At 41.3% G+C, this 24,268-nt stretch overlaps 2 protein-coding genes across 12 annotated transcripts in view; both read left to right on the plus strand.

The window, feature by feature from the left end:
• The window catches only part of Usp54 (ubiquitin specific peptidase 54), a 126,023-nt gene extending 122,460 nt beyond the window's left edge, over positions 1 to 3,563 (plus strand). For all 8 annotated transcript variants that reach the window (XM_042690268.1, XM_042690269.1, XM_042690266.1 and 5 more), the window contains 2 exons: positions 904 to 1,090; positions 2,270 to 3,563. In XM_042690268.1, coding sequence (XP_042546202.1) covers positions 904 to 1,090; positions 2,270 to 2,811 — 729 coding nt within the window. In that variant the 3' untranslated portion in view covers positions 2,812 to 3,563. The remainder of the gene's footprint in view (positions 1 to 903; positions 1,091 to 2,269) is intronic.
• Positions 3,564 to 5,437: 1,874 nt separating this feature from the next.
• The window catches only part of Ppp3cb (protein phosphatase 3 catalytic subunit beta), a 57,863-nt gene continuing 39,032 nt past the window's right edge, over positions 5,438 to 24,268 (plus strand). For 3 of the 4 annotated variants that reach the window (XM_042690275.1, XM_042690277.1, XM_042690276.1), the window contains exons 1-4: positions 5,438 to 5,653; positions 19,150 to 19,350; positions 20,399 to 20,523; positions 23,717 to 23,828. In XM_042690275.1, coding sequence (XP_042546209.1) covers positions 5,569 to 5,653; positions 19,150 to 19,350; positions 20,399 to 20,523; positions 23,717 to 23,828 — 523 coding nt within the window. In that variant the 5' untranslated portion in view covers positions 5,438 to 5,568. The remainder of the gene's footprint in view (positions 5,654 to 19,149; positions 19,351 to 20,398; positions 20,524 to 23,716; positions 23,829 to 24,268) is intronic. The other variant, XM_042690279.1, reaches the window with a different exon arrangement.

Raw genomic sequence — 24,268 nt, forward strand, 5'->3', positions numbered from 1 at the left:
CACATATAATCCTAGCTACTCAGGAGGCTGAGATCTGAGGATCATGGTTCAGAGCCAGCAGCAGGAAAGTCCGTGAGACTCTTATTTCCAATAAACCACTAGAAAATGGGAAGTGGCGCTGTGGTTCAAGCATTAGAGGGCTGGCCTTGAACTGAGGAGCTGAGGGATAGCGCCCAAGCCCAGAGTTCAAGCCCCACGACTGACAAAACAAAAACAAAAAAGCGAGCCAGGGCTGGGAAGGTGGCTCAGTGGTAGAGCGCTTGCCTTGCATGCATGAAGCCCTGGGTTCAACCATTCAGCACCACATAAGCAAAAAGAAAAGAAGCCGGAAGTGGCACTGTGGCTCAAGTGGTAGAGCGCTAGCCTTGAGCTGAAGAGCTGAGGGACAGCGCCCAGGCCCAGAGTTCAGGCCCCATGACCGGTCCCCCCCCACAAAAAGCAAGCCAGAAGTGGAGTGTGGCTGAAGTGGTAGAGCACCAGCCTTAAGCAAAAAGAACAGTGCACAAGGCCCTTAGTTCAAGTGCCAGGACCAGCACCAAAAATAAATAACCAGAGTTTAAAAGGAGTGGAGTTGTGGCTTAAGTAGTAAAACACTGGCCTAGAAAATGTGAAACCCTCCCTAGTACCCAAAATGCCAGAGAGAGAGAGAGACACACACACACACACACTCACACACACACACACACACGAACTTCAGGGATCTGATGAAAGTGGTGACCTAATATTTCGAGTTTCCTTAAAGGATTGACAGAGTGTCTGAGTAAATTGGATCCCTCTCTAGAGTAAGCCATGCTTGTGCTCTGCTTCCCTTCATTTCCCTCTGCTCGCCTCACTGTGTTTACCCAACCACATCCTGCTGTGTTAATCCTCATCTTTATGGTTTTTGTCTTGTCTCATTATAAGGATTCATCACACGTGCGGAAAAAGCCTTTGGAAACCGAGCACCGTTGTTCCAGCTCCTCTTCCCTCCCTGTCATCCATGACCCTCCCATATTTCTCCTTGATTCCCAAGTCTACCCTTCCCAACCACAGTTCCTGTCCCCAGATGTCCTGATGCCCAGCGTGGCAGGGGAACCCTGTAGACCCCCAGGTAACTCCTCCCAATCTAATATTATAAGCCAGAATGTGGTACCTTTCCAGGGAACTTTAAGGGTTAAATCTGTATATCTGTTGAAAGGGCAGGGTATCCCAAGAGGGAGTGGTGTAAGGACATGAATTCTGCTTTAAAATCTAGTATTGATCTCTATGAGTTATGACTGAGTCATTTCTTAGGCACATGGTTTTTAGTCTGAGTTCTAAACTGGCACACCTAAGAATCTAGATACTTATAAGATTGAATTGTATTAGTATTGATAGAATAAGCTTTTTAATGACCAAGAGGAATTAATAGTTAATCTTTGGGATCCTTCCAAACAAAAAGTGTTACATATATCAACTAATTTTCCCTCTTATTCACTGAATCTCAGCTGAAGGATGGTGTAGGACGACAAAAATAAATGGGAAACTGGAAAGACATTCTATCTGGAGAACCCATGTCATGGGTATAGACCCAGAAGATCATGAGGATGATGGGCAGCATCATTGACTTTCATTGACCCTCCCCAGTAAAATACTCTCCTTTTCCTCCTCATGGTCTGAATCTGCAGCTTAATGCTATAGCTCTCAATAGGGGGAAAAGAAAGTACTACAGATACCTAATGAGTAGAGGCCAAGGGAACTGGTAAATATCATAGGGTAGACTCTTCTTGCTTCCCAACAAAGAACTATCAGTCCATATCACTAGTGCCAAGTAAATATACAGAGACATTCTACATTGTGTATGTGGGAGGAATGTTAGGAACAAAAGCAGGTATCTCAGACACTGAACAAGAATTTAAACAGGCAACTAGAATGAAGGGTAATTGCTGTAGTAGAGTCATCATCATCTCAGAAATGTATTTGTTATGTTAAGGAACGTTGTGTGTGTGTGTGTGTGTGTGTGTGTGTGTGTGTGTGTGTGTGTGTGTGTGTGTGTGTGTGTTAAAGTGATTACAGTGGATAAATATGCATGTAAGAGACTATTTCACTGGCCCAAGCTGGAGATGAGACTTGATTTTGATTACATTAATCATTTTAAAAATAAAGTGAAAAGCAAAAGTAGGTTTTTTCTTTCTCTCATGTGTATGCTTTTGAAGGATTGAAGTTGGGTGATACTACCAGGCATGATCATCTGGAAAGAAAGATTATTTTCTTTAGGTGTTCAGTCTTTAAGTTTCTTTTTTCTTCATAGGAGCATCAAGGAGTGTCCAGCAGTTTCTGGCTATGTGTGACGGGGGTGAAACTTCCCAAGGGGTCAAGTACACAGGAAGGACTTTGAACTACCGGAGTCTCCCTCATCGTTCCAGAACTGATGCCTTCCGGGAACCCTGGTCAGAGACCCACCAGCACTTTGGAGCCAGATACCTAACTACTCCAGGATGCAAACCTCCGCTTACCCACACTACCACATTACCAGAAAGAAGTCAGGGTCTTCAGGTTCCTCATGCTCAGGCTGGAGGGGATCTTTTCCATTCACCCTCTCATCCATCCACTGTTCACCCTATGTCCCTATCATCCCCAAGGTCAGCTTGGAATTCGGGTCCTATTCCAGGGTCCCGAACACCTGGTCCTCGAAGAGTAGATATACCCCCAGATGATGACTGGAGGCAGTGCAGTTATACTTCCCAATCTAGGAACAGGAGGGCAGAGGAAGAAAGGTTGTTGTGTGTTCTAGCAGAGGTTCTTGGAAGAGAGCAGAACAAAACTAGAATCCTGCAGCATAGCAGGTGGTAAGGGTCATCCCTTTTGTTTCCTGGAGCCATAAAACACAACTGGCAGAGTTGCTTACCCTGCATCTCTGCCATAGTCTTGCTATTCTCATCTCAACACAGAATTGGCAGTTTCTCCCCGGGGCACTGGTTACCTCTAAAGAGACCTGGTTCTTTAAATAAGAGGGAATATTTGAAATTACAACTTTAATTCCCCTACTAAAATGAAGCAGCTGCTGTTTTGTGTTTGAGCCACTTTAAGGCTGAATCCATCATATTATTCCTGATACTAGTCATTAGTGACTTCAGGTCAATTCTGGACAGTAATGCCCCCACCTCTACCTAACATCCATTTTCTGGTCTCTACTATCTTCCCAACTTACACACTTTTTTTTTTTTAATCTGCCTAACCCTATTACCTGACCCTCTGTATTCCCCATTTCCCATCCTCAAAGGTACATGTAGCCTTGTGGTCATGGTCATCACCATGACCCATCATTCAGGGCAGCCCATCTGCCCAGGTGTTATGGCCTGCCAGTCTTCCCTGTGCCCCACACCATAGGCCTAGATATATGGAACTGCCAATATAACACTTGCCCTTCTGAACAGATATAGTCTGGCACATTAACATATCCTTTTGTCTTCAGCAGCAGAACCATTACTGCCACTTGCTCATTCGCCATTGTAAATCCTCAGAGTCTGCTGAACTATTTTAGGGCAAAACATACTCTTTTTGTAAAGTATTTTTCATTAATAAATCTATATGACAGTTCTATTTAATCTCTTGTTGTTTTGTATGTTGGTGCTCTTTTGTGCTGGGGTGGGAAGGCCTAGACATACATATGTAGGGATTGTTTTACTTAAAGGAGGCAAAAGGAGTTGAAGGATGTATATTCAAGGTGGGAGTCATTGGGCCCTTGTTATTTCTGCTGCTAGCATGTTTGCTTTCCCTTTCCTGATAAAGGTACTCAATACACTACACATTCCATTCTTCCACTCCTAAGGGAGATTCTCTGGACAAACTACTCTGACAAACTCACTCCTGATCTCAGTACTATTGGTGTCCCCCTGCTATGTTACAGGTTTGTGATGTGCTCTATTCCCACAGTCCTCAAAAATAACTAAGGACTGATCATTGGAGATGAGGCTCAGATGATAAAGCACCTTCCTAGCAAGGGCATGATCTGAGTTCAAAATTCATACTCCAGAGGAAAAGAGTGCTTTTGCAAAGAGGGCCCATTGAGCTTTCCCTTGTTATTACTCAGTCTCAGGAACTTTGAGACTAACACAAAAAAGGAGAAATTGCTAAGACTTTTATTTACCTGATTATCACCATCTATTATGAACATATTCTAAGCACATTTTATTCAGCAGGATGTCCAGGAATTTCACACACCATACCGTTTGATGTGAGATGCCACTTTCGTCCTATACCCTAAAGATACATACATCTTCATAGATATGCTGGTCCCTGGCCAGATTTCTAATCATTGTTGATGGGGCAGTCTTATTGTTCCTCAATCTCCCACCCCAAGAACATTGGTCATACTGTGTTTCTATAAAGATTCCCTAAGTCACCTGAAGCTCAGATTCTGTGTATGCACACAAGGAACTAATTTCCTATTTACTCCTTTTCTGCTTTGGTACTACATTAGTGCTAGTACTTGGGCTTGAACTCCATGGCCTCATACTCTTGCTTAGCTTTTTTTTTTTTTTTTTTTTTTTGCCCAAGGCTGGTGCTCTACCACTTGAACATACACCTTCACTTCTGGCTTTTTGCTCGTTAATTGGAAATATGAGTTTCCCAGATTTGTCTGCCTGGATTGGCTTTGAACTGCAATCTTAAGATCTCAGCCTCCTAAGTACACCACCAGTGTCCGGCCCCTGCCTATTGCCCTGCAGCCTTCTGAATCTAAATCAAGAAAGAAGCCATTTTCTTTTTAGGTGAATCCTCTAAGATTCTGAGTATATCTTGGGGTCATTCTTGGTGTGCTTCCTCTTACTGCCTTTTGAGTCTCAACCCTTGGACCCTACACTGTTTCAGATGCATTTTGTGCCTTCTAATTCTAAATACAATTTGAAACTCTAAACATGAGATTCATAATTCTATTTCAAACTCTTTTTTTTTTTTTTTTTCTTTTTGGTTGTTGGGCTTGAACTCGGCCTGGGCGCTGTCCCTCAGCTCTTCAGCTCAAGGCTAGAGCTCTACCATTTGAGCCACAGCGCCACTTCCGTTTTTTTCTGCTTCTGTGGAGCTAAGGAATTGAACCCAGGGCCTCATGCATGCAAGGCAAGCATTCTACCACCGAGCCACCTTCCCAGCCCCTCAAACTCCATTTTGAATGATGTTTTTGCCTGTCTCCTGTCAATCTTGCAGTATTCAGGTCTGGTGATTAAATTGTTACATATTTTTTTTTCTATTGGTTGGATGTTCTGAGGTTTGATTGTCTCTTTATTTTGCTGAGTATTCAGTTAGAGTGTTTTTCCTTGTACTTATTTATCACTGTAACTAGCCATGCAGTCTTGTTTCTACACATTTAAGAATTTAAACCTGATCCCTTGGCCAGGTTCTGTTTCTCTACTAGCTTCAGTAATTTTGCCCGAGTCCCTGGAGTCTGCCCCGCCTCCGCCCCCGCACGCGCGGTGCATGCCGGTCTTCGCCCCTCTGAAGGGAAAGAGGTCCGCCATGTTCCCCGGCGGCGCCGCCGCTTGGCTCTGGTAGCCGCCGCCCCCGCCCCCAACCCCGCCCGGCCCAGCGCCTAGCCGTGCCCCGGGCCCCAGCATGGCCGCCCCGGAGCCGGCTCGGGCCGCACCGCCCCCGCCCCCGCCCCCGCCGCCCCCTCCCGGGGCTGACCGCGTCGTCAAAGGTGAGAAGTGGACGAAGGCTCGGGGGCCTGGCGTGAGGAGCCCGGCCCCCGAGAACGGGCCTGGCCGGGCGGCGGCGGAGCGACTGGCTGCCTCCCTCGGGGAGTGGCCCCTGGGCGGGCCCCTGCTGGGCCGGGCCGGCTCGGCTGGTCTCCCGCTCGTCTTCAGGCCGGGGCGGGGGGGGGGGGGGGGGGGGGCTCGCTGGATTTTCTCGCCCAAGCTTCGCGGCTACTCGCTGTCGTGAGCCGGCTCTTTGCCTACCACTCGGCCTGTCAGAGCGGCGAGGGGGCCGCAGGCTGCTTCCGGCCCCGGGACAGCTGTGCTCTGGCTGGTCAGCGCGGACCGAAGGGCCCGAGCCCTTCAGCCACGCCGCGCAGGGCGGGCGATGAGCCGTCAGAAATCGCCTGGGCTTTGGCTCACGCCTGCTCCCCAGTGACAGCCATCCGCCCGATGTGCGCCTCGCCCGCGCCGGCCGCAGGGGTTCGCGCTGGGCCCTCAGGTGCCACCCCGCGCGGAAAATGGGGGAACCTTAGGGGATTGGACCAGGGTGAAGGATCCAGGACGGATCGAGAAGCCTAGATTTATACGTACAGAACAGGAGCTGCTGGAGTGTGGGGGGAGGGGGAACAGCACAGCAAGAATTTAAAAAGCCTCGTGGATAGGAAGAAATATTTACTTAGAAAAGCGTCCGCACTTTTTGGTAGGAAAGGGTTTTGCCCTTCCTCTCTAAACACACACCCACACACTCCCCAAGAAGACAAAGTTAAATGTTCTCTGAGCTAGGGAAGACTTTATGTGGATGTGTGCCCACAATAGGTAAGCAGACTTCTTTAAAATAAGGAAATTGAAAGCTAATTGAGAGGATTCCAAGCTCTCTTGGAGAGCTCATTAACCTCTAACACCATCGTAGGATGGAAAACCAACTTTGACCTGTTTGTTCTTAACCATGTAGTTGGTCTGTAAGTTGACATTTATATTACGTTTCTTTTTTTTTGGGTCCGGTCGTGGGGCCTGAACTCTGCGCTTGGGCGCTGTCCCTCAGCTCTTCAGCTCAAGGCTAGCACTCTACCACTTGAGCCACAGCGCCACTTCCGGCTTTTTTCTTTTTGCTTATGTGGTGCTGAAGAATCGAACCCAGGGCCTCGAGCATGCAAGGCAAGCGCTCTACCACTGAGCCATCTTCCCAGCCCCATTACGTTTCTTTTTGAAAGATCCTTTGTGTGTGTGTGTGTGTGTGTGTGTGTGTGTGTGTGTGTGTGTGTGTGTGTTATTCAGCGTCTCAAATATTACTGGCATAGTGCTTAAACAGCCCAGTTTTGAAGGCTGGCCCTATTTTTCCATTAAAACATTTTAAAATAAGAAAATTGGCTTTTTGTGTGTGCTTTTTAAATTAAAAAATTAAGGCAAAGCTTCTGGTTCTTAAAATAACGATACTAATTTGTACTAAGGCTAATGTGGACTTTAAGCTAATAAATGTATATCCATGGGCAGGCATTGGAATAAACAATAGTTTTCTCAAAAATCTTTTTAAAACGCGAAGGATCAAAGAGAGATATGATAGTTCAGTAGTTGTCCATCCTTTCAAGAAATCCTGAAGTTTTAGAAGAAACATTGGCCACTGCTTTCTTTTCTTTTCTTTTTTTTTTTTGGTCCTTTGTGGGTCTTGAACTTCGCCTGGGTGCTAACTAACATTCCAAACAATGATTTTACTCTATGCTTGTGAATCTTATTCCTTGTCATAGTTAGAAGTGTTTTTCATGTACTGCTTTAAGGCAAGCATAAGGCAGAATGCTGAGGGTTGAGTTGTATCCAATACAGTCATTTTTACAGTTTTTGGTATAGAATAAAGGCTGTTCACTTTATGTAAATATGAAATGAGCTTGCTAATATAGAAACATGTAGTTAAGCTGGGTTCTGTAATCTTAGCTACTCAGGAACCTGAGATCTGAGGATCACTGTTGGAAAATAGCCCAGGCCCCCAAAGCCTTCAGACTCTTACCTCCAGTTAGCTAGTACAATGCCAGAAGTAGAGGTATAGCTCAAGTGGCAGAATGACAGTTTTAAGCAAAAAGCTAAGCCAGAGTGGGAGGCCCTGAGTTCAAGCCCCAGTATCAGTGCAAGTGAAAATTTAAAGAAGATTATAGTTAAATAGAGCTTAGAGTTATCATATCTCATGCTCTTAGTTGTATCCTCTTCATGGAGACAACTTTCCTTTGTTAGCTAATTGGAATTCCCCATATGTATCTATATGTATCCCATGTTTGTTTTGCCTTTTTTTTTTTTTTTTTGTCTGTGGTGGGGCCTGAACTCTAGGACTGGGTGCTGTCCCTCAGCTCTTCAGCTCAAGGCTAGCACTCTACCACCTGAGCCACAGTGCCACTTCCGGCTTTTTTCTTTTTGCTTATGTGGTGCTGAGGAATCGAATCCAGGGCCTCATGCATGCAAGGCAAGTACTCTACCACTGAGTCACCTTCCCAGCCTCTATCACATGTTTATAACAGACTAGTTTGCACTGAGTGTGGAGTCTTTATTTTTTTGGGGGGGGTGGGGGGGGTCTGGTTGTGGGGCCTAAACTCTGGGCCTGGGTGCTGTTCCTCAGCTCTTCAGCTCAAGGCTAGCGCTCTACCACTTGAGCCACAGTGCCACTTCCGGCTTTTTTCTTTTTACTTATGTGGTGCTAGAGGAATTGAACCCAGGGCCTCATGCATGCAAGGCAAGCACTCTACCACTGAGCCACCTTCCCAGCCCCTGAGTGTGGAGTCTTTAGCTTCCTCTATAGTTACTTGGAAATCCAGCTTTCATACAGATCTTATACAAACCTACTTTAGAATTTCTTCAGGCTTCTTTTTTGTCTCATACATTTGGTGGTTGTACTATAATATTACATTTGACGATTAGAACACTAGTTTTCTGATGATAGATGAACGTTGTATGAATTTAACTTGTTAAAAAGAAGTTTCTTGCTGGGTGCCAATGGCTACTAGCTACTCAGGAGGCTGAGAGCTGAGTATTAAGGTTCAAAGCCTGCTGGGCAGTAAAGTCCCCATGAGGCGCTATCTCCAATTAACTTGTCAAAAACCAGAAGTGTTGCTGTGGCTTTAAGTGGTAGAGCACTAGCCTTGAGCAAAAGGGCTCAGGGACAGCATGTGGGCCCTGAGTTCAAGCCCCAGGTCTGACAAACAGGTTTTACCTAAGTCCAGGATGTGGTGCTAGTTTTACCTATGGACCAGTTCATAATAAGAATATTATAGAAATATTATGCAAGTAGTCTTCACTCCCAGAAACTTTTCCTTCTTGCCTATTACTTTTATAATCTGTGCTCTTAGTAAAAAAGCCTACATTTTATGGTTGTGTAGGTTTTTAAGGGGATACAGGTCTTTCTGTGTTTAATATCACATTACTGGTTTTGTGGTGTGGCTCAAGTGGTAATAGAGTGCTTGCCTTTCAAGTTTAAAACTCTTGGGCTGGGAAGGTGGCTCAGTGGTAGAGCGCCTGCCTTGCATGCATAAGGCCCTGGGTTTGATCCTCAGCACCACGTAAGCATAAAAAAAAAAGCCGGAAGTGGCGCTGTGGCTCAAGTGGTAGAGTGGTAGCCTTGAGCTGAAGAGCTGAGGGATAGCGCCCAGGCCCAGAGTTCAGGCCCTATGACCGGACCCCCGAAAAAAAACCAAAAACCAAAAAAAAACCTCTTGAGTTCAAATTCTAGTACTGCTAAACAAGAGAGAGGCGAGAGATTGGGAGGAAAAGAAAAAAGGAAGGAAGGATGGAAGGAAAAAAACCATATGCCTGAAATTCACTTCTTGTGAGGATTGGGAGCTTCCACCTATATAGGCGATTCATGTATAAAAGTGAGAAGCTGCTGGGGGTCTGTGGCTCATGCCTGTAGTCTTAGCTACTCAGGAGGCTAGGATCTGAGGAGCAAGATTTGAAGCCAGAAAAGTGAGACACTTCCAGTTAGCCATCAAAAGCCAGAAGTGGATCTTTGACTCAAGTGGTAAAGCACTATCCTTGAGCAAAAAAAAAAAAAAGACAAAAAATGTAGGAACAGCACTCAGGCCAGGCCCTAGGTTTAACCACAAAATCAGCACCAAAAAATAAAAAAAGCGCCAGTGGCGCACACCTGTAATCCTAGCTACTCAGCAGGCTGAGATCTGAGGATTGTGGTTCAAAGCCAGCCTGGGCAGGAAAGTCTGTGAGCCTCTTATCTCCAATAAACCACCAGTAAACTGGAAGTGGTGCTGATGCTTAAGTGGTAGAGCACTGGCCTTGAGCTGTGGAGCTGAGGGACAAGCACCCAGGCCCAGAGTTCAAGCCCCATGACCAACTAAAAAAGATGAGTTTCTCACTAAAATTATCAATTTTATGTCACTGTTATGGATGATTAGGTTTCCTGATTAGTTGAAAACAATTTCTGTTCTGAAAACTGAGTCCAGTTGATTGTTCAGGTCAAATTCTTTCTGTTTAAAATTTAATATAGTCCAGCTAGGTATGATGTTTATGCCTACAATCCCAGCACTGGGTAGTGGGATAAGGAGTAGAGATCAAGAGTTCAAGGCCAGCTTGGATTACATAGCTAGACCCCAGTTTCAAACCAGGTTAATATAGCCCATATGTATAAGATGAAGAGGTATGTAGCTTTGTAGCTTAATGTGTGTGGGGGGAGAGCTGCTAAATCTTGAATTTAAGGCCTTTGCTTTTCCCATTCTCTGCTTGCACCCTGCCATTTGAGTCATACCTCCAGTACAGCCTTTTCACTGGTTAGTTGGTGATAGAGTCTTTCAGACTTCCTGCCCCAGCTGGCTTCAAAGCAAGATCCTCAGATCTCAGTCTTCTTAGTAGCTAGAATTACAGGCATGAGCTACAAGCACCTGACAGTATGTTCCTTTTGCACTATATTTTATTAAGTTTTTTTTTTTTTAGAAATAAGAAAATGAAAATTAGGAAAAAGATCTACCCTTTGCATCTGTGCCTTACTGTTAACATCAGCAAAATTGGTGTGGTTCATTGAAACACAAATTCCTACCTCCCAAGTCTACTTGAATTACCCAGATACTTATTTTCATAGATATTCATAAAATGTGCGTTTTGCTATATAGATTAGGTCCCAGATTTGTAAAGCTGAACAATTTTTTAGATTGATAATTGCTATTCATAATACAAAAATTCACCTTTATCACCTAGAGAATGTATGTTTTAGCACCTGCAATGTGATAATTTTCTTCTACATTGAACATTTTCACATTATCCCCGAAGTTTTGTGGGTTTTTGTTTATCATTCTTAGGGCTTGAACTCAGAGCCTGGGTGCTGTCCCTGAATCCTCTTGCTCAAAGCTAAAGCTAATGCTTTGAGCTACCTTTTGAGCCACAGCTCCACTTCTGATTTTTTAATTTTTTGTCAGTTGTGGGGCTTGAACTGTGAACCACAGCGCTCATGGACTTTTCTGCCCCAGCTGGCTTTGAACCACATTCCTCAAATGTAAGCTTCCTGAGTAGTTAGGATTACAGGCATGAGCCCCGGGTGCTTGACCACTTCCAGATTTTGAGTGGTAAATTGAAGATAAAGAGTCTCATAGGAACATATCTGCCTGGGCTGACTTTGAATCTGAATCCTCAGATCTCAGCCTCTTGAGTAGCTAGGATTAAGTTTTATTAATGGTAAATTGTCACATTTTTTCAGATTGAATCAAATTGCTGGTGTGTTTTAATTATTTTTGGCTGATTTTAGATGGGCAACCTTAAGATTCATTTAGGATCTTTTACCAGCTTCTTTGCTTATAAATGTGAAGTCATTTGGCTAATAGTTTTCAGAACCTCAGCTTTACTAGGATGCTTGTTTTCATTATAGATTCCCAGTTGACTTGTATCAGTCTTGGAGTCACATAGCACCTTCGTTGTTTCTTACTAAGGTTTAGGTTTATCTTTTGTATCTTAAACAATTTGGATTTAAATTTTTGCTTATAGACTTACCTGTATTTAAAGTAACTGTTAATCATACTAAAATAAATCTTCAGTACATGTGTCCTGGAGAAAATGAAGGAACAGAGAATATTGTGTGTGTGTGTGTGTGTGTGTTTTAAGAGAGGGAAAGAGAACATTATGGTAACAAGTTGTCTTAGAAGGAAAATGCCAACTAGAAAATACAGCTGCTCAGAGCTTTTGAATGAATTGACAAGAGTTGTAAGAAAAAGTTAGATGAAAAGAACTTTTATTTATTAAATGAAGTATGTTTTAATGCTAATCATATGGCTTTCACAACAAAAATGGTTTTTGTGTTTTTTTTTTTGGGTCCGGTCGTGGGGCCTGAACTCTAGGCCTGGGCGCTGTCCCTCAGCTCTTCAGCTCAAGGCTAGCGCTCTACCACTTGAGCCACAGTGCCACTTCCGGCTTTTTTTTCTTTTTGCTTATGTGGTGCTGAGGAATCGAACCCAGGGCCTCATGCATGCAAGGCAAGCGCTCTACCACTGAACCACCTTCCCAGCCCAACAAAAATGTTTATATACAGGTAAAATAAAATTAATTGGACATCCTTGTGTGCTATATAAAATTTATTTCAGCATATCAAAGGAATCAAATAGCACCTATTTATTAAATTACTATTGTATCCTTCAGAACTGTAAGGAGGGAAACAACATATAAAAGGTAAAGCGGGCTCCAGTGGCTCATTCCAATAATTCTAGCTACTTAGGAGGCTGAGATCTAAAGATTGTGGTTAAGAGCTAGCCTGAGCAGGAAAATCTGTGAGATTCATGTCTCCAATTAAACACCAGAAAACCAGAAGTAGTGCTGTGGCTTGAGCAAAAAGAGCTCAGGGATAACATTCAGGTTCTGAGTTCAAGCCCCCATGACTGACCTCCCTTCCCCCACCCCCCCCAAAAAAAGTAAAAGCTATCCTTGGGGAAATCAGTACTCATGAAAATTGAATATGGATGCCGGTGGCTCACCCTTGTAATCCTAGCTATTCAGGAAGTTGAGATCAAGTTGAGATATGAGGATTCTCATTTGAAGCCAGCCTGGGTAGAGCACTATCCTTGAGTGAAAGAACTTAGGGACAGCACCCAGGCCCTGAGTTCAAGCCCCAGGATCAACACACACACACACCACACACACACACACACACACACACCCATTAATAAGTGTTGGGCTGGGGATGTGACTTAGTGGTAGAGTGAAGCCCTGGGTTTGTACCACATAAGCAGAAAAAGCCGGACACACACACACACACACACCCATTAATAAGTGTTGGGCTGGGGATGTGACTTAGTGGTAGAGTGAAGCCCTGGGTTTGTACCACATAAGCAGAAAAAGCCGGAAGTGGCTGTGGCTCAAGTGGTAGAGCACTAGCCTTGAGCACAGAGAAGCTCAGGGTCAGAGCCAAGGCCTTGAGTTTAAGCCTCAGGACTGGCAAAAAAAAAGAACAAATGTTATTAATAATTGTTAGATTAAGTGGCAGAGCCACCAAGTTGTCTCAGTTTGAAGAAGGTAGTAATGAGTCTAGGTAGGAAGGGTTTTTGTTTGTTGTCTGGAGAAAAGAAGTCTTGAAGAATGGGTTTGGTCTGATGCTTGTTGGCTTATATATCCACAGTGAACACAAGTGTGTTTTTGTCTTCTGTCTTCTTCATAGCTGACGTAGTGATCAGGGAGAACCTGATGATAGCATAGTAGTCAAGCTTGTTTCTACTTGGGGCACTTGGGGCACTCTTCCAGAATATTTGGGCTATCTCTGGAGCTGCAGTGCCTTGGACTGCTGGAAGGTGGGTGAAGTGTGTATTTTCTTCCTTTTGTGTCTGTGGACACCTTTCAGCACTGCCTTTCTTGGCCTTCAAAATCTTTGCCTTGTCTTTCGCTTTGGCTTTGGCTTTAGTACGGGCAGGAGCTTCCATCTTCGCTTTCAGCACCATCTTGGTGAAAAGGGACAGTTGACTTTTTTGTGTGGGATTGTGTGCTGCTACTGGGGTTTGAACTCAGAGCCTTAAATTCTAGCTTGGCCTTTCATCTCGAAGCTCAACTACTTGACCCAAATCTCTACTTTTTTGTGTGTGCTTGTCCTGGGGCTTGAACATTATCCTTGAGCTTTATTGCTCAAGGCTAGCACTCTACTACTTGAGCTACAGTTCAACTTCCAGCTTTTTGGTGGTTAATTGGACATTGCTGCCCTCATTTGGCTTTGAACAGTGATCTTCTGGTCCAGCCTCCTGAATAATTAGGACTACAGGTGTGAGGCAAAAGCACCTGGCCTGACAGTTGACTCTTACTTTGTATAGGATGGTATTAATTAATTTGATAGGATGGTATTTTGAGGTACTGTTGAAAGATGGGTAGAATTTCTATAGATAGAAGAAGACAGGCTATGGAGGAATCAAAAGCCGAAAGCCATGGAGTTTGAAAGTAGCATGAAATGTATGTATGGAAATAATACCTAATGTACTTGGCAAAGAGTAACAGATAAAGTTGGGAAAGATCTTCTGTATACTAAGTTGAGTTGAAATTTAATCTTGTAAGCAGGATAACCTCTGGATGATTAAGGATACAGGCTGTGGAGTCAGACTGCTTAGCTTTGAAAACTACCTTTATCATTGATAATAACTTTGTATGGACAAGACTTACATTTATAAACCTGATTTTTCTCTATAAAATTGTTAATAAAGTATGGAGTTTTTACAGAATTAATAGAGACGGTACATGTAAAGTATGTGCCACAGTGCCTGGCTTGCCATATGAACCAGATAGCTTTTACTGTTACTGTATTGAAAGTATTTATTTATTTATGCTGGTCCTTGGGCTTGAATTTGGCCTGGGCATTGTCCCTCTTTGAGCTTTTGTGCTCAAGTAAACACTCTTAACATTTGAGCCACACCTCGACTTCCAGCTTTTTGGTGGTTAATTGGAGAGTAGAGTCTCTTGCAACTTTTCCTGTCTAGACTGGATTTTGAGCCAAGATCTTCATTTTCAGCTTCCTGAGTAGCCAGGATTACAGGAATGAGCTGCTGGCACTCATCTGTATTGAAGTTTTAATGGTAGAACAATGCTCTTTTTTTTTTTTTTTTTTATGAGCACTGGAATCATATGTGTCTAGGAGTCATGTGACTAGGCAGACACTCTGTGGTTTGAGCCCTACATCTGGACCCTTTTGCTGTGCTTACTTTGAGATAGGATCTCACTTTTTGCTCTGGCCAGCCTGCACCATATATTCCCATTTATTCCTTTCACCATTGCTGGGAAGACAAGCATGTACCACCAAACTCAGCTTTCTCTGTTGAGATGGGACTCTCAATACATTTTTTGCCCCAGCTAGCCTGGAACTGTGATCCTCCAAATCTTAGCTTCCCAAGTAGCTAAGATTATAGGTGTGAGCCGCTGATGACTGGCTTAGTGTCTTGGTTTTTGAAAACTAATTCTAGTGGTATTGTATGGAACAAATTAATAGAGGGAGAATGGGCTTAAAGCAGGTTATCTAGCTAGAAGAGGAATGGAGTTCAAGTGAGGAATGACCAAAGCATGACTTAAGGGAAAGAAAGAACTAGATATAACACAAATTCTCAATGATATAAAATAGGTATGTAAGTCAGGCACTGGTGGCTCATGCCTGTGATCCTAGTTACTCAGGAAGCTGAGATCTGAGGATCAACATTCAAAGCCAGTTGGGGCAGGAAAGTCTGTGAGACTCGACACACACACACACACACACACACACACACACACACACACACACACACACACACACACACACACACACACACACACACACACACACACACACACACACACACACACACACCATAGTTTTAAAGTTAAAACCCAGGGGCTGGGAAGGTGGCACACACACACACACACACACACACACACACACACACACACACACACACACACACACACACACACACACACACACACACACACACACACACACACACACACACACACACACACCATAGTTTTAAAGTTAAAACCCAGGGGCTGGGAAGGTGGCTCACACACACACACACACACACACACACACACACACACACACACACACACACACACACACACACACACACACACACACACACACACACACACACCATAGTTTTAAAGTTAAAACCCAGGGGCTGGGAAGGTGGCTCAGTGGTAGAGTACTTGCCTTGCATGCATGAGGCCCTGGGTTTAATTCCTCAGCACCACATAAGCAAAAAGAAAAAAAAGCCGGAAGTGGCGCTGTGGCTCAAGTGGTAGAGCACTAGCCTTCAGCTGAAGAGCTGAGGGACAGCTCCCAGGTCCAGAGTTCAAGCCCCACGACAGACGAAAGAAAAAGACTTGGAATCCAGAAGGTTAACATTCTAACAAAAAGTTAAAATTGAGTTACATAGAATAGTGTTAACAAAAATAAGCTAAGAAGGAAACAATTTTTTTTTTTTTTTTGATTGGTTGTGGGGCTTAAACTCTGGGCCTGGGCGCTGTCCCTGAGCTTAGCTTAAGGTGAGCACTCTACCACTTGAGCCACATTGCCACTTGTGGTTTTCTGGTGGTTAACTGGGTATGAGTCTCGTGGACTTTTCTTGCCCAGGCTGGCTTTGAACCTCAATTCTCAGATCTCAGCCTCTTAAGTAGCTAGGATTACAGGGTGAGCCACTGGCTCACTGTTTCCCGGCTAGGAAACAGATTTTGAAGGAGGGATATTTAAAGAACTACCACAAATTACAAAAGACTTATAGGATACATTGAAATTTTGAAGGTAATGCTGTTGTTGGATATAGCATGTGGCTAACCCATACTTTTTATATCAGGTTAATGAGAAGCCTTTTGATGACCTCTTTAGCCAAAGTAAACTTGTCATTGTATTGTTACAAAAGACAGATGATACTGGAGCAGCATTCAGACTTCAGTTTGAAGCATGGCTGTATACCTTGGGAAGCTACTCAGCCTCTTTGTGCCTGTTATCTAATTTATGAGTTGGGGGATTAAAAAAAACTGTCCTTATCCTGGAGTCAGAGATTTAAAACTGTAATCCTAGCTACTTAGGAGGATAAGATTTGATGATTGCAGTTCAAAGCAAGCTTAGGCAGGAAAGTTTGTGAGATGCTTTCTACAATGAACAACCAAAAAGCTGGAAGTAGAGGTGTGCCTCAAGTGGTAGAATGCCAGTCTTGAGCAAAAAAGGTAAGAGAGAGCTCCTTGGCTCTGAGTTCAAGCCACAGTACTTATACAAAAACATAAAAGTTAAAAAACAAACAAACACCTGTTTGAGCTGGCTGCTGGTGGCTCATGCCTGTAATCTTAGCTACTCAGGACACTAAGATCTGAGGATCACGTTTCTAAGCTAGCCTGGGCAGGAAAGTCCGTAAGTCTTCTATCTCTAGTCACCAGAAAACTAGAAGTGACATTGTGGCTCATATTGGTAGAGTGCTAGCCTTGAATGCAAAAGCCCAGGCCCCGAGTTCAAGCCCCACAGGTGACAGAAAAAAAAACAACAAAAAAAACCTGTATGAACACAGTGTTGACAGTCACATGGAATTATTCATGTGAAAGTATAAGCTGTAAAAAATAATTAACTGCTAAATAAATTTGTGTTTTAGAAACTATAATTCAGTGAATTATTAGTGTCTTTTTTTTTCTAGATGATTTAGTATGTAGAGATGAAAGATATAGACTCCTTCCTTTAAGATACTCATATGTTTGTAGGGAAGACAAATATTTATAGCACACCTGGTAAACACTGCAGTATACTGTGTATCATAACATATGCTACTGGGACCATAAAGTAGAGAGAACTATTAATATAAGCTGAGACAATCAGGAAAAGTTTTAAAGAACTGGAACACTAGAATCTTTAACTTTTGTTATCACATGGGGAGCAGGAAGTGTTTCTCTCTACTTTTTTCTTTGTTTGTTTGTTGTGGGGCTTGAACTCTGGGCCTGGGTACTGTCCCTGAGCTCTTCAGTTCAAGGCTAGTCCTCTACCATTTGAGCCACAGTGCACTTCTGGTTTTCTGGTGGTTTATTAGAGATGAGTCTCATGGACTTAACTTCGCTGGCTGGCTTTGAACCGAAATCCTCAGATCTCAGCCTCCTTAGTAGCTAGGATTACAGGCATGAGCCACTGTACTTTTAACCTTGTTATACTAAAACAACAACAGAAGAAATGAACTAGAACACTGAAAACATGAGGAAGATTATGTAAAGCATAGCTGTTGTTGTTTTTTTATAAAAGGGATATAATTTAAGAAAGTATGTTACTGTCTAGAGTATATGGTATTTCTGGAACATGAGGTATTTGTAAAATACATGAAGGTCTGTGCCATGTTAAGATAAGGAATTTGAATTTTATATAGTGTAGCCAGTCTGAAACATGACAATGTTGAAATTAGAATTTTAGTTCTTGGTGTTGTGGAACATGGGCAAGTGGAAAAAACTGTAGTAATTATGAGAACAGATAGTTTTTATTCATTGTCTCTGGTAACCAAAAGGATAAAACCCTGATAATTATTTAGGACCTATTGGTCATTTAAGGTGAGAGAGAAAGAGATGCCTATAATAATTACCAGATTAATTAGGTAACTGCTTTTGGTAATGGTTTAGATTAAAAAAAAACCAATATATTCACTCATGAATATGTTTCTAGTATCTGTGGAACATTTGGGTGGATAAATCTGAGAGACTCTTATTTCCATTTAACTGGCATAATGCTGGAAATAGAGGTATGATTCAAGTTGTAGAGTACTAGCCTTGAGCAGAAAATACTAAGCACAACAGTGTGAAGACCAAAGGTCAAGCACCCAAAAAACCCTAAAAACAACTACCTTATAAATGAAAACCTCTTGCTTTTTTTTTTGTCACCAGTTGTGGGGCTTGAACTCAGGGACTGGATCTGTCCTTTTGCTCAAGGCTAGCTCTTTGAGCCACAGAGCCACAGACTTAATCACATCCTAGGCTTCATAAAGAATTAAGTTTAAGCCTGCACTGGTGATTCACGCCTGTAATCCTAGCTACTCAGGAGGCTGAGATCTGAGGATTGAGGTTCAAAGCCAGCCCGGGCAGGAAAGTCCGTGAGACTCTTTATCTCCAATAAACCACTAGAAAACTGGAAGTGGCGCTGTGGTAAAGCGCTCGCAGGGACAGCACCCAAGTCCTGAGTTCAAGCCCCACGACCAACAAAAAAAAAAGAACTTAGTTTAGATGAAAAATTTATCACTGACCACAATTCTGTTGTTGCTGTTAAATCATCGTTCTAGATCATTCTGGTTTTCTGGTAGTTAATTGGAGATGAGTCTCAGACTTTCCTGCTTGGTCTGGCTTTGAACTGTGATCCTCACATCTTAGCCTCCTGAATAGCTAGGATTACAGGTGTGAGCCATCTGTGCCTAGCCAAAACCCTGCTTTTCAACTTTCACTTTTATCTATCTAGATCCAATTATTAATTTTTAATATATATTGTTAATATTTTCTATTTTTAATTTTAATATTGATAATATTGTTTATATACAGTTAGTGACTTATTTTGTATTACTTTTTTCAATTATAGCTGTTCCTTTCCCCCCAACACATCGTTTGACATCTGAGGAAGTATTTGATATAGATGGGATACCCAGGGTTGATGTCCTCAAGAACCACTTGGTAAAGGAAGGTCGTGTTGATGAAGAAATTGCACTTAGAATTATTAATGAAGGTGCTGCCATCCTTCGGAGAGAGAAAACCATGATAGAAGTAGAAGCTCCAATTACAGGTAAACTTATAAAATTACATTTTTTTTACTAATATTTAATTGTCTAGAGATACAGATTTTTTTCTTTTAGTCACATTAATATACCAAATTAATATTATCTTGACTTTTCAAATTACATTCTATAATTTTTAAAAAGTTTTACCTGGTTTTAATGAATAAATATCATCCCAACTTAATCTTTTTTTTTTTTGGGTCCGGTCATGGGGCCTGAACTCTGGGCCTGGGCACTGTCCCTCAGCTCTTCAGCTGAAGGCTAGCGCTCTACCACTTGAGCCACAGTGCCACTTCCGGCTTTTTTCTTTTTGCTTATGTGGTACTGAGGAATCGAACCCAGGGCCTAATGCATGCAAAGCAAGCGCTCTACCATTGAGCCACCTTCCCAGCCCCTAACTTTATCTTATATGCTTTTATACTTCAATTTGGTTCAACACTTAGCTTTCAGTTTTTACAGGCAAATACCTTCATGTCATATCAAATATTTAAAGTGATAATTTAAAGATCAATAGAAATACTGAGTTAGAATGGAGACTTTACTGCCACCAATATAATTTTTTCATCCAATGACTTAATCACATCCTAGGCTTCATAATGAAGATCTTTGTAAGTTTGGATGAAAAGTTTATCACTGACCACCAATCTTCTTGTTTCTGTTACATCATTGTTCTAGATCTTGAGCATGTGAATACTTGCTTATATCTCTATCATGACTTTTCAGACTACTTCCTTAGGTATTTCTTTTTTTGGGTCCGGTCGTGGGGCCTGAACTCTGGGCCTGGGCGCTGTCCCTCAGCTCTTCAGCTCAAGGCTAGAGCTCTACCACTTGAGCCACAATGCCACTTCCGGCTTTTTTCTTTTTGCTTATGTGGTGCTGAGGAATCGAACCCAGGGCCTCATGCATGCAAGGCAAGCGCTGTACCACTGAGCCACCTTCCCAGTCCTCCTTAGGTATTTCTTGATAGCATTTATGCTGTTTCTTACAGTAAAGAGTTTAAGTAATATTTGTTATTTCAGAAATTGTTTTTCATATCTAATAATATTCTTGTTTCAGTGTGTGGTGACATCCATGGCCAGTTTTTTGATCTGATGAAACTTTTTGAAGTAGGAGGATCACCTGCTAATACACGATACCTTTTTCTTGGTGATTATGTGGACAGAGGTTATTTTAGTATAGAGGTAATAATCATATATTGTTATTTGATTTAATGTTATATATTAACATAGATGATTCATATTAATTTTTACTTGCGTTGGATTCTTTTACTACCTCTATATTCTAAAGGAAAAGTTATTATTTATTTTTCTTTTATACCATTCAATTAATGTTTTTAAAAATTACTTTGTATAATAATAATTGCCAGTTTTTCAAATAGAAATTCTGGGCAGACTTGGGAGGCCTTTATAGCCCTCTTATTTTATTACTTTTTTAAGGACCTATTGTTATTTGTTTCTATATCTATTTTATCCCTCTTGCCCCAAAGAGAGTAAAGGAAGTGAAAAAAGAGTAAATTGTTTTTGATTAAATAAAGCATTCTTCTTCTTTTTTTTTTTTTTTTTCATGGGGCTTGAACTCTGGGCCTGGGCGCTGTACCACTCTACCACTTGAGCCACAGCGCCACTTCCGGTTTTCTATTGGTTTATTGTAGATAAAAGTCTCATGGCCTTTCCTACCCAGGCTGGCTTTGAACCGCCATCTTTAGATCTCAGCTTCCTGAGTAGCTAGGATTACAGGCATGAGCCACCAGCACCTGGCTAGTATTATTATTATTTATTACTTAAGCCAATGATTCTTTCATTGTTTAAGCCCTAATGCTTGTATTCTCCCATCTATGTCACTGCTAAGAGCCAAAAAGATATGACATCTTTGCATATTCTGAAAGTATTAATTTGTTTTTAAGAATTTAAGAAATGTTAAAAGGACATGTTGATTATCACTTACCAGTAGAGGAGTCTATTTATTTATTTATTTATTTATATCTGAGACTGGTATTCAAGTTTGGTACGTGATATTTTTGCTCATTGGGTAATTTGTCAACTGAGCCATGCCTCCAACCCCAGTAGAGTATTTTTTTCTTTTTTTGGTCATTGGGCTTCATCTCAGGGGCTGAGCACTGTTTCTGAATTTTTACACTCAAGGCTAGTGCTCTACTAGTTTGAGTCATAGTGCCACTTCTAGTTTTCTGGTGGTTAATTGGAGATAGGAGTCTCACAGGCTTTCCTACTGGGCTGGCTTCAAACTGCAATCCTCAGATCTGTCTCCTGAGTAGCTAGGATTAGAGGCATGAGCCATCAGCACCCAGTAATACCAGTGCTTTTAATTACTCTTGCTAATAGGTATTAAAGCTTTCCTTACCTGGTGAATTTCCATACCAGTTATTAATGTTTGTACTACTTTTCTAGGATTTTCAATATATGTCTTTTCTAAAATGTGGTACGATTTCCTGTGTTGTTGAGAGTTTTGGACTCTTGTCTATCCTATTTCCTTTTGGAATTAGTTTGTTCTAGGTTCTTCCTCCTATTTATAGTTTCATTATCAGCCCCTTATTTTCTCTGAATTTCAGTTTCAAGAAATCAAAAAATGGGTCTGGGATGTAGCTCAGTGGCAAATTCTTGCCTAGCAAGTGCAACATCCTGGGTTCGATCCCCAGTACCAAAAAAGAAAAGACAAAAAAAAATACAGTTAACCTCCCCCCCACACCCCACCCCCACCCCCGCCAAAGAAAAAAGAAATCAGAAAATGGTCTGTCCTAACAAAAAATTTGGAGACATTTGATAAAAACTATAAAAAGCAATTTTAGGAACTTTAGTTGGTAACTGAGGATACATATTGGTACATAAAGCCTTTGTGTAACAGTAGTTTTTAGCAAACTCATTGAATAGATTTTATCTAACAAAAAGAAGTAATAAGGAATCAAAATAAGCAGGAACACATTGAGTTTTCTTAAATATTACTTTGGTTTTGTTACATACTTTCTTGTGAATAAAATGGAGCTTTGAATAGTATATTTCACCTTGTTAAACAACTTTTTTTTCTTTTTGTGATTATTCCCATATGAACTAGTCCTTGTTTTTAACCAATTAAGTAAAATGTTAGTCTTTCAGTAATTTTCTCACATTGTTTATTTAGAGAAATTTGTTTCCTGTATTAATATTTTTATTATAAAATTGCATTTAATTTGAGTTAGTTTAGATAATAAGCACCATCTTATATAATGTGGGTATCAATACAAACATAAAATTTGGCCCTTCCTTTGTATTAGACAGTGTGGCATAATACTGAAGTTCAGAGGAATATACTTGGTATGGTAGCTCGTGTCTGTAATCCTAGCTCCATGGAGGTGGGGATCTAAAGGATTACTAGGCTGGGCAAATTGTGGAAGACAATGTCAACCAGTAAAAGCTAAGTGTGGTGGGATGCACCACACCCTCTTATCCCTTAGTGAGAATTGTAAATAAGAGGATTGAGATCTAAGATGGACTAGGCATAAATTTATGCAAGATCCTATTAGAAAAATAGCTAAAGCAAAAAGAACATGTCTCAAGAGGTAGAGCACCAGCCTGACCAAGTGCAAGGTCCTTAGTTCCAACACCATTACTGACCTCTCCCCAGATTAGAATTTCAGAATTCTGTCTTCATTTACTTTGAAATTGTGTTATTTGGGGCAGATTACTGTAACTTAATGCTTCAGTTTCCTTATTTGAAAAAAAAAGATATACATTAGAATGTTGTTTGAGGAATAAATGAGAATTACCTATGTGGTGTTTGACACATTTCAAGTACTCAGTAAATGTTAACTGCTATGTTTTTGTATGTGTGTGCCAGTCTTAGTGCTTGAACTCAGATCCTGGGTGCTTTTTTGCTCAAGGTCAGCACTTTACCAATTGAGCTACAGCTCCATTTTTAGCTTTTTTGTTATTTAATTGGCGATAAGGAGCTCATCTTTCTTACCCAGGCTGGCTTCAAACTGTAATCCTCAGATCTCAGCCTCCTGAGTTGGTAGTATTACGGGTATGAACCACTGGCGCCCAGCTTTTATTTTTGACATTATTTCTGTTTTTCTAATATTCCTAAAGAAGAAGCCATTTTATATATCTTATACTGTATAATCTGATGTAATTAAATAGATTATTTGGGTCTTTGGCTCAACAAATATTTAATGTTTTTCTCCTTTTTGCTAGGTACTTTCCTAGGAGTGGAGAATCAGAAGGAATAAGATGACAAAGTCTGTTACTTCATGGAGCTTGTATTTTAGTAAGGGATAAAGGGAGATAATAAAGGGTAGTAGTAGTTAAAGGAAAGAAGCAAAGATCATACAATTTAGTTAAACAAAAATACAAGATGTATTCACTCTAAACATTTCTTTTGCAGTGTGTCTTATATTTATGGGTCTTGAAGATTCTGTACCCAAGCACATTATTTCTTCTGAGAGGCAACCATGAATGCAGACACCTTACTGAATATTTTACCTTTAAGCAGGAATGTGAGTACTTTCAGGAAAAATATTTTCTCTTTCTAGTATTTTTTTGGAGTGATATGGGTAGTTAATAGATAAGTTGTTTATAGGACAACACAGAAAAACCAATTTTTGTAATCACATATTTAAAATATTTGAAGAAGATTGTTACCACTCTCTAATATTTATTGGTATTTAATGCAAAAGTTTTCATTTAGTATTTCCTATTAAGTTTATATTTTATAAATGTACTTAAGGGCAGTGTAGAATTGTATGTATATTTAATTAATATTTATTTAACATATTTAAATTTTAATTGTTACATGATAATTTTATATGCTTATGGAGGTATAAATAGTTTTATTGTTAAAATTATTTTTGGTAATAGGAAAAAATAAAAGCCAAAAGGAAAAAAATTGTTAGACTGCAGGCTTTTTTTTTTTTTTTGGTCAATCATGGAGCTTGAA

The sequence above is a fragment of the Dipodomys spectabilis genome, unplaced genomic scaffold (genome assembly GCF_019054845.1).
Source record: "Dipodomys spectabilis isolate Male_0828 unplaced genomic scaffold, ASM1905484v1 ptg000136l, whole genome shotgun sequence".
NCBI lineage: Eukaryota > Metazoa > Chordata > Mammalia > Rodentia > Heteromyidae > Dipodomys > Dipodomys spectabilis.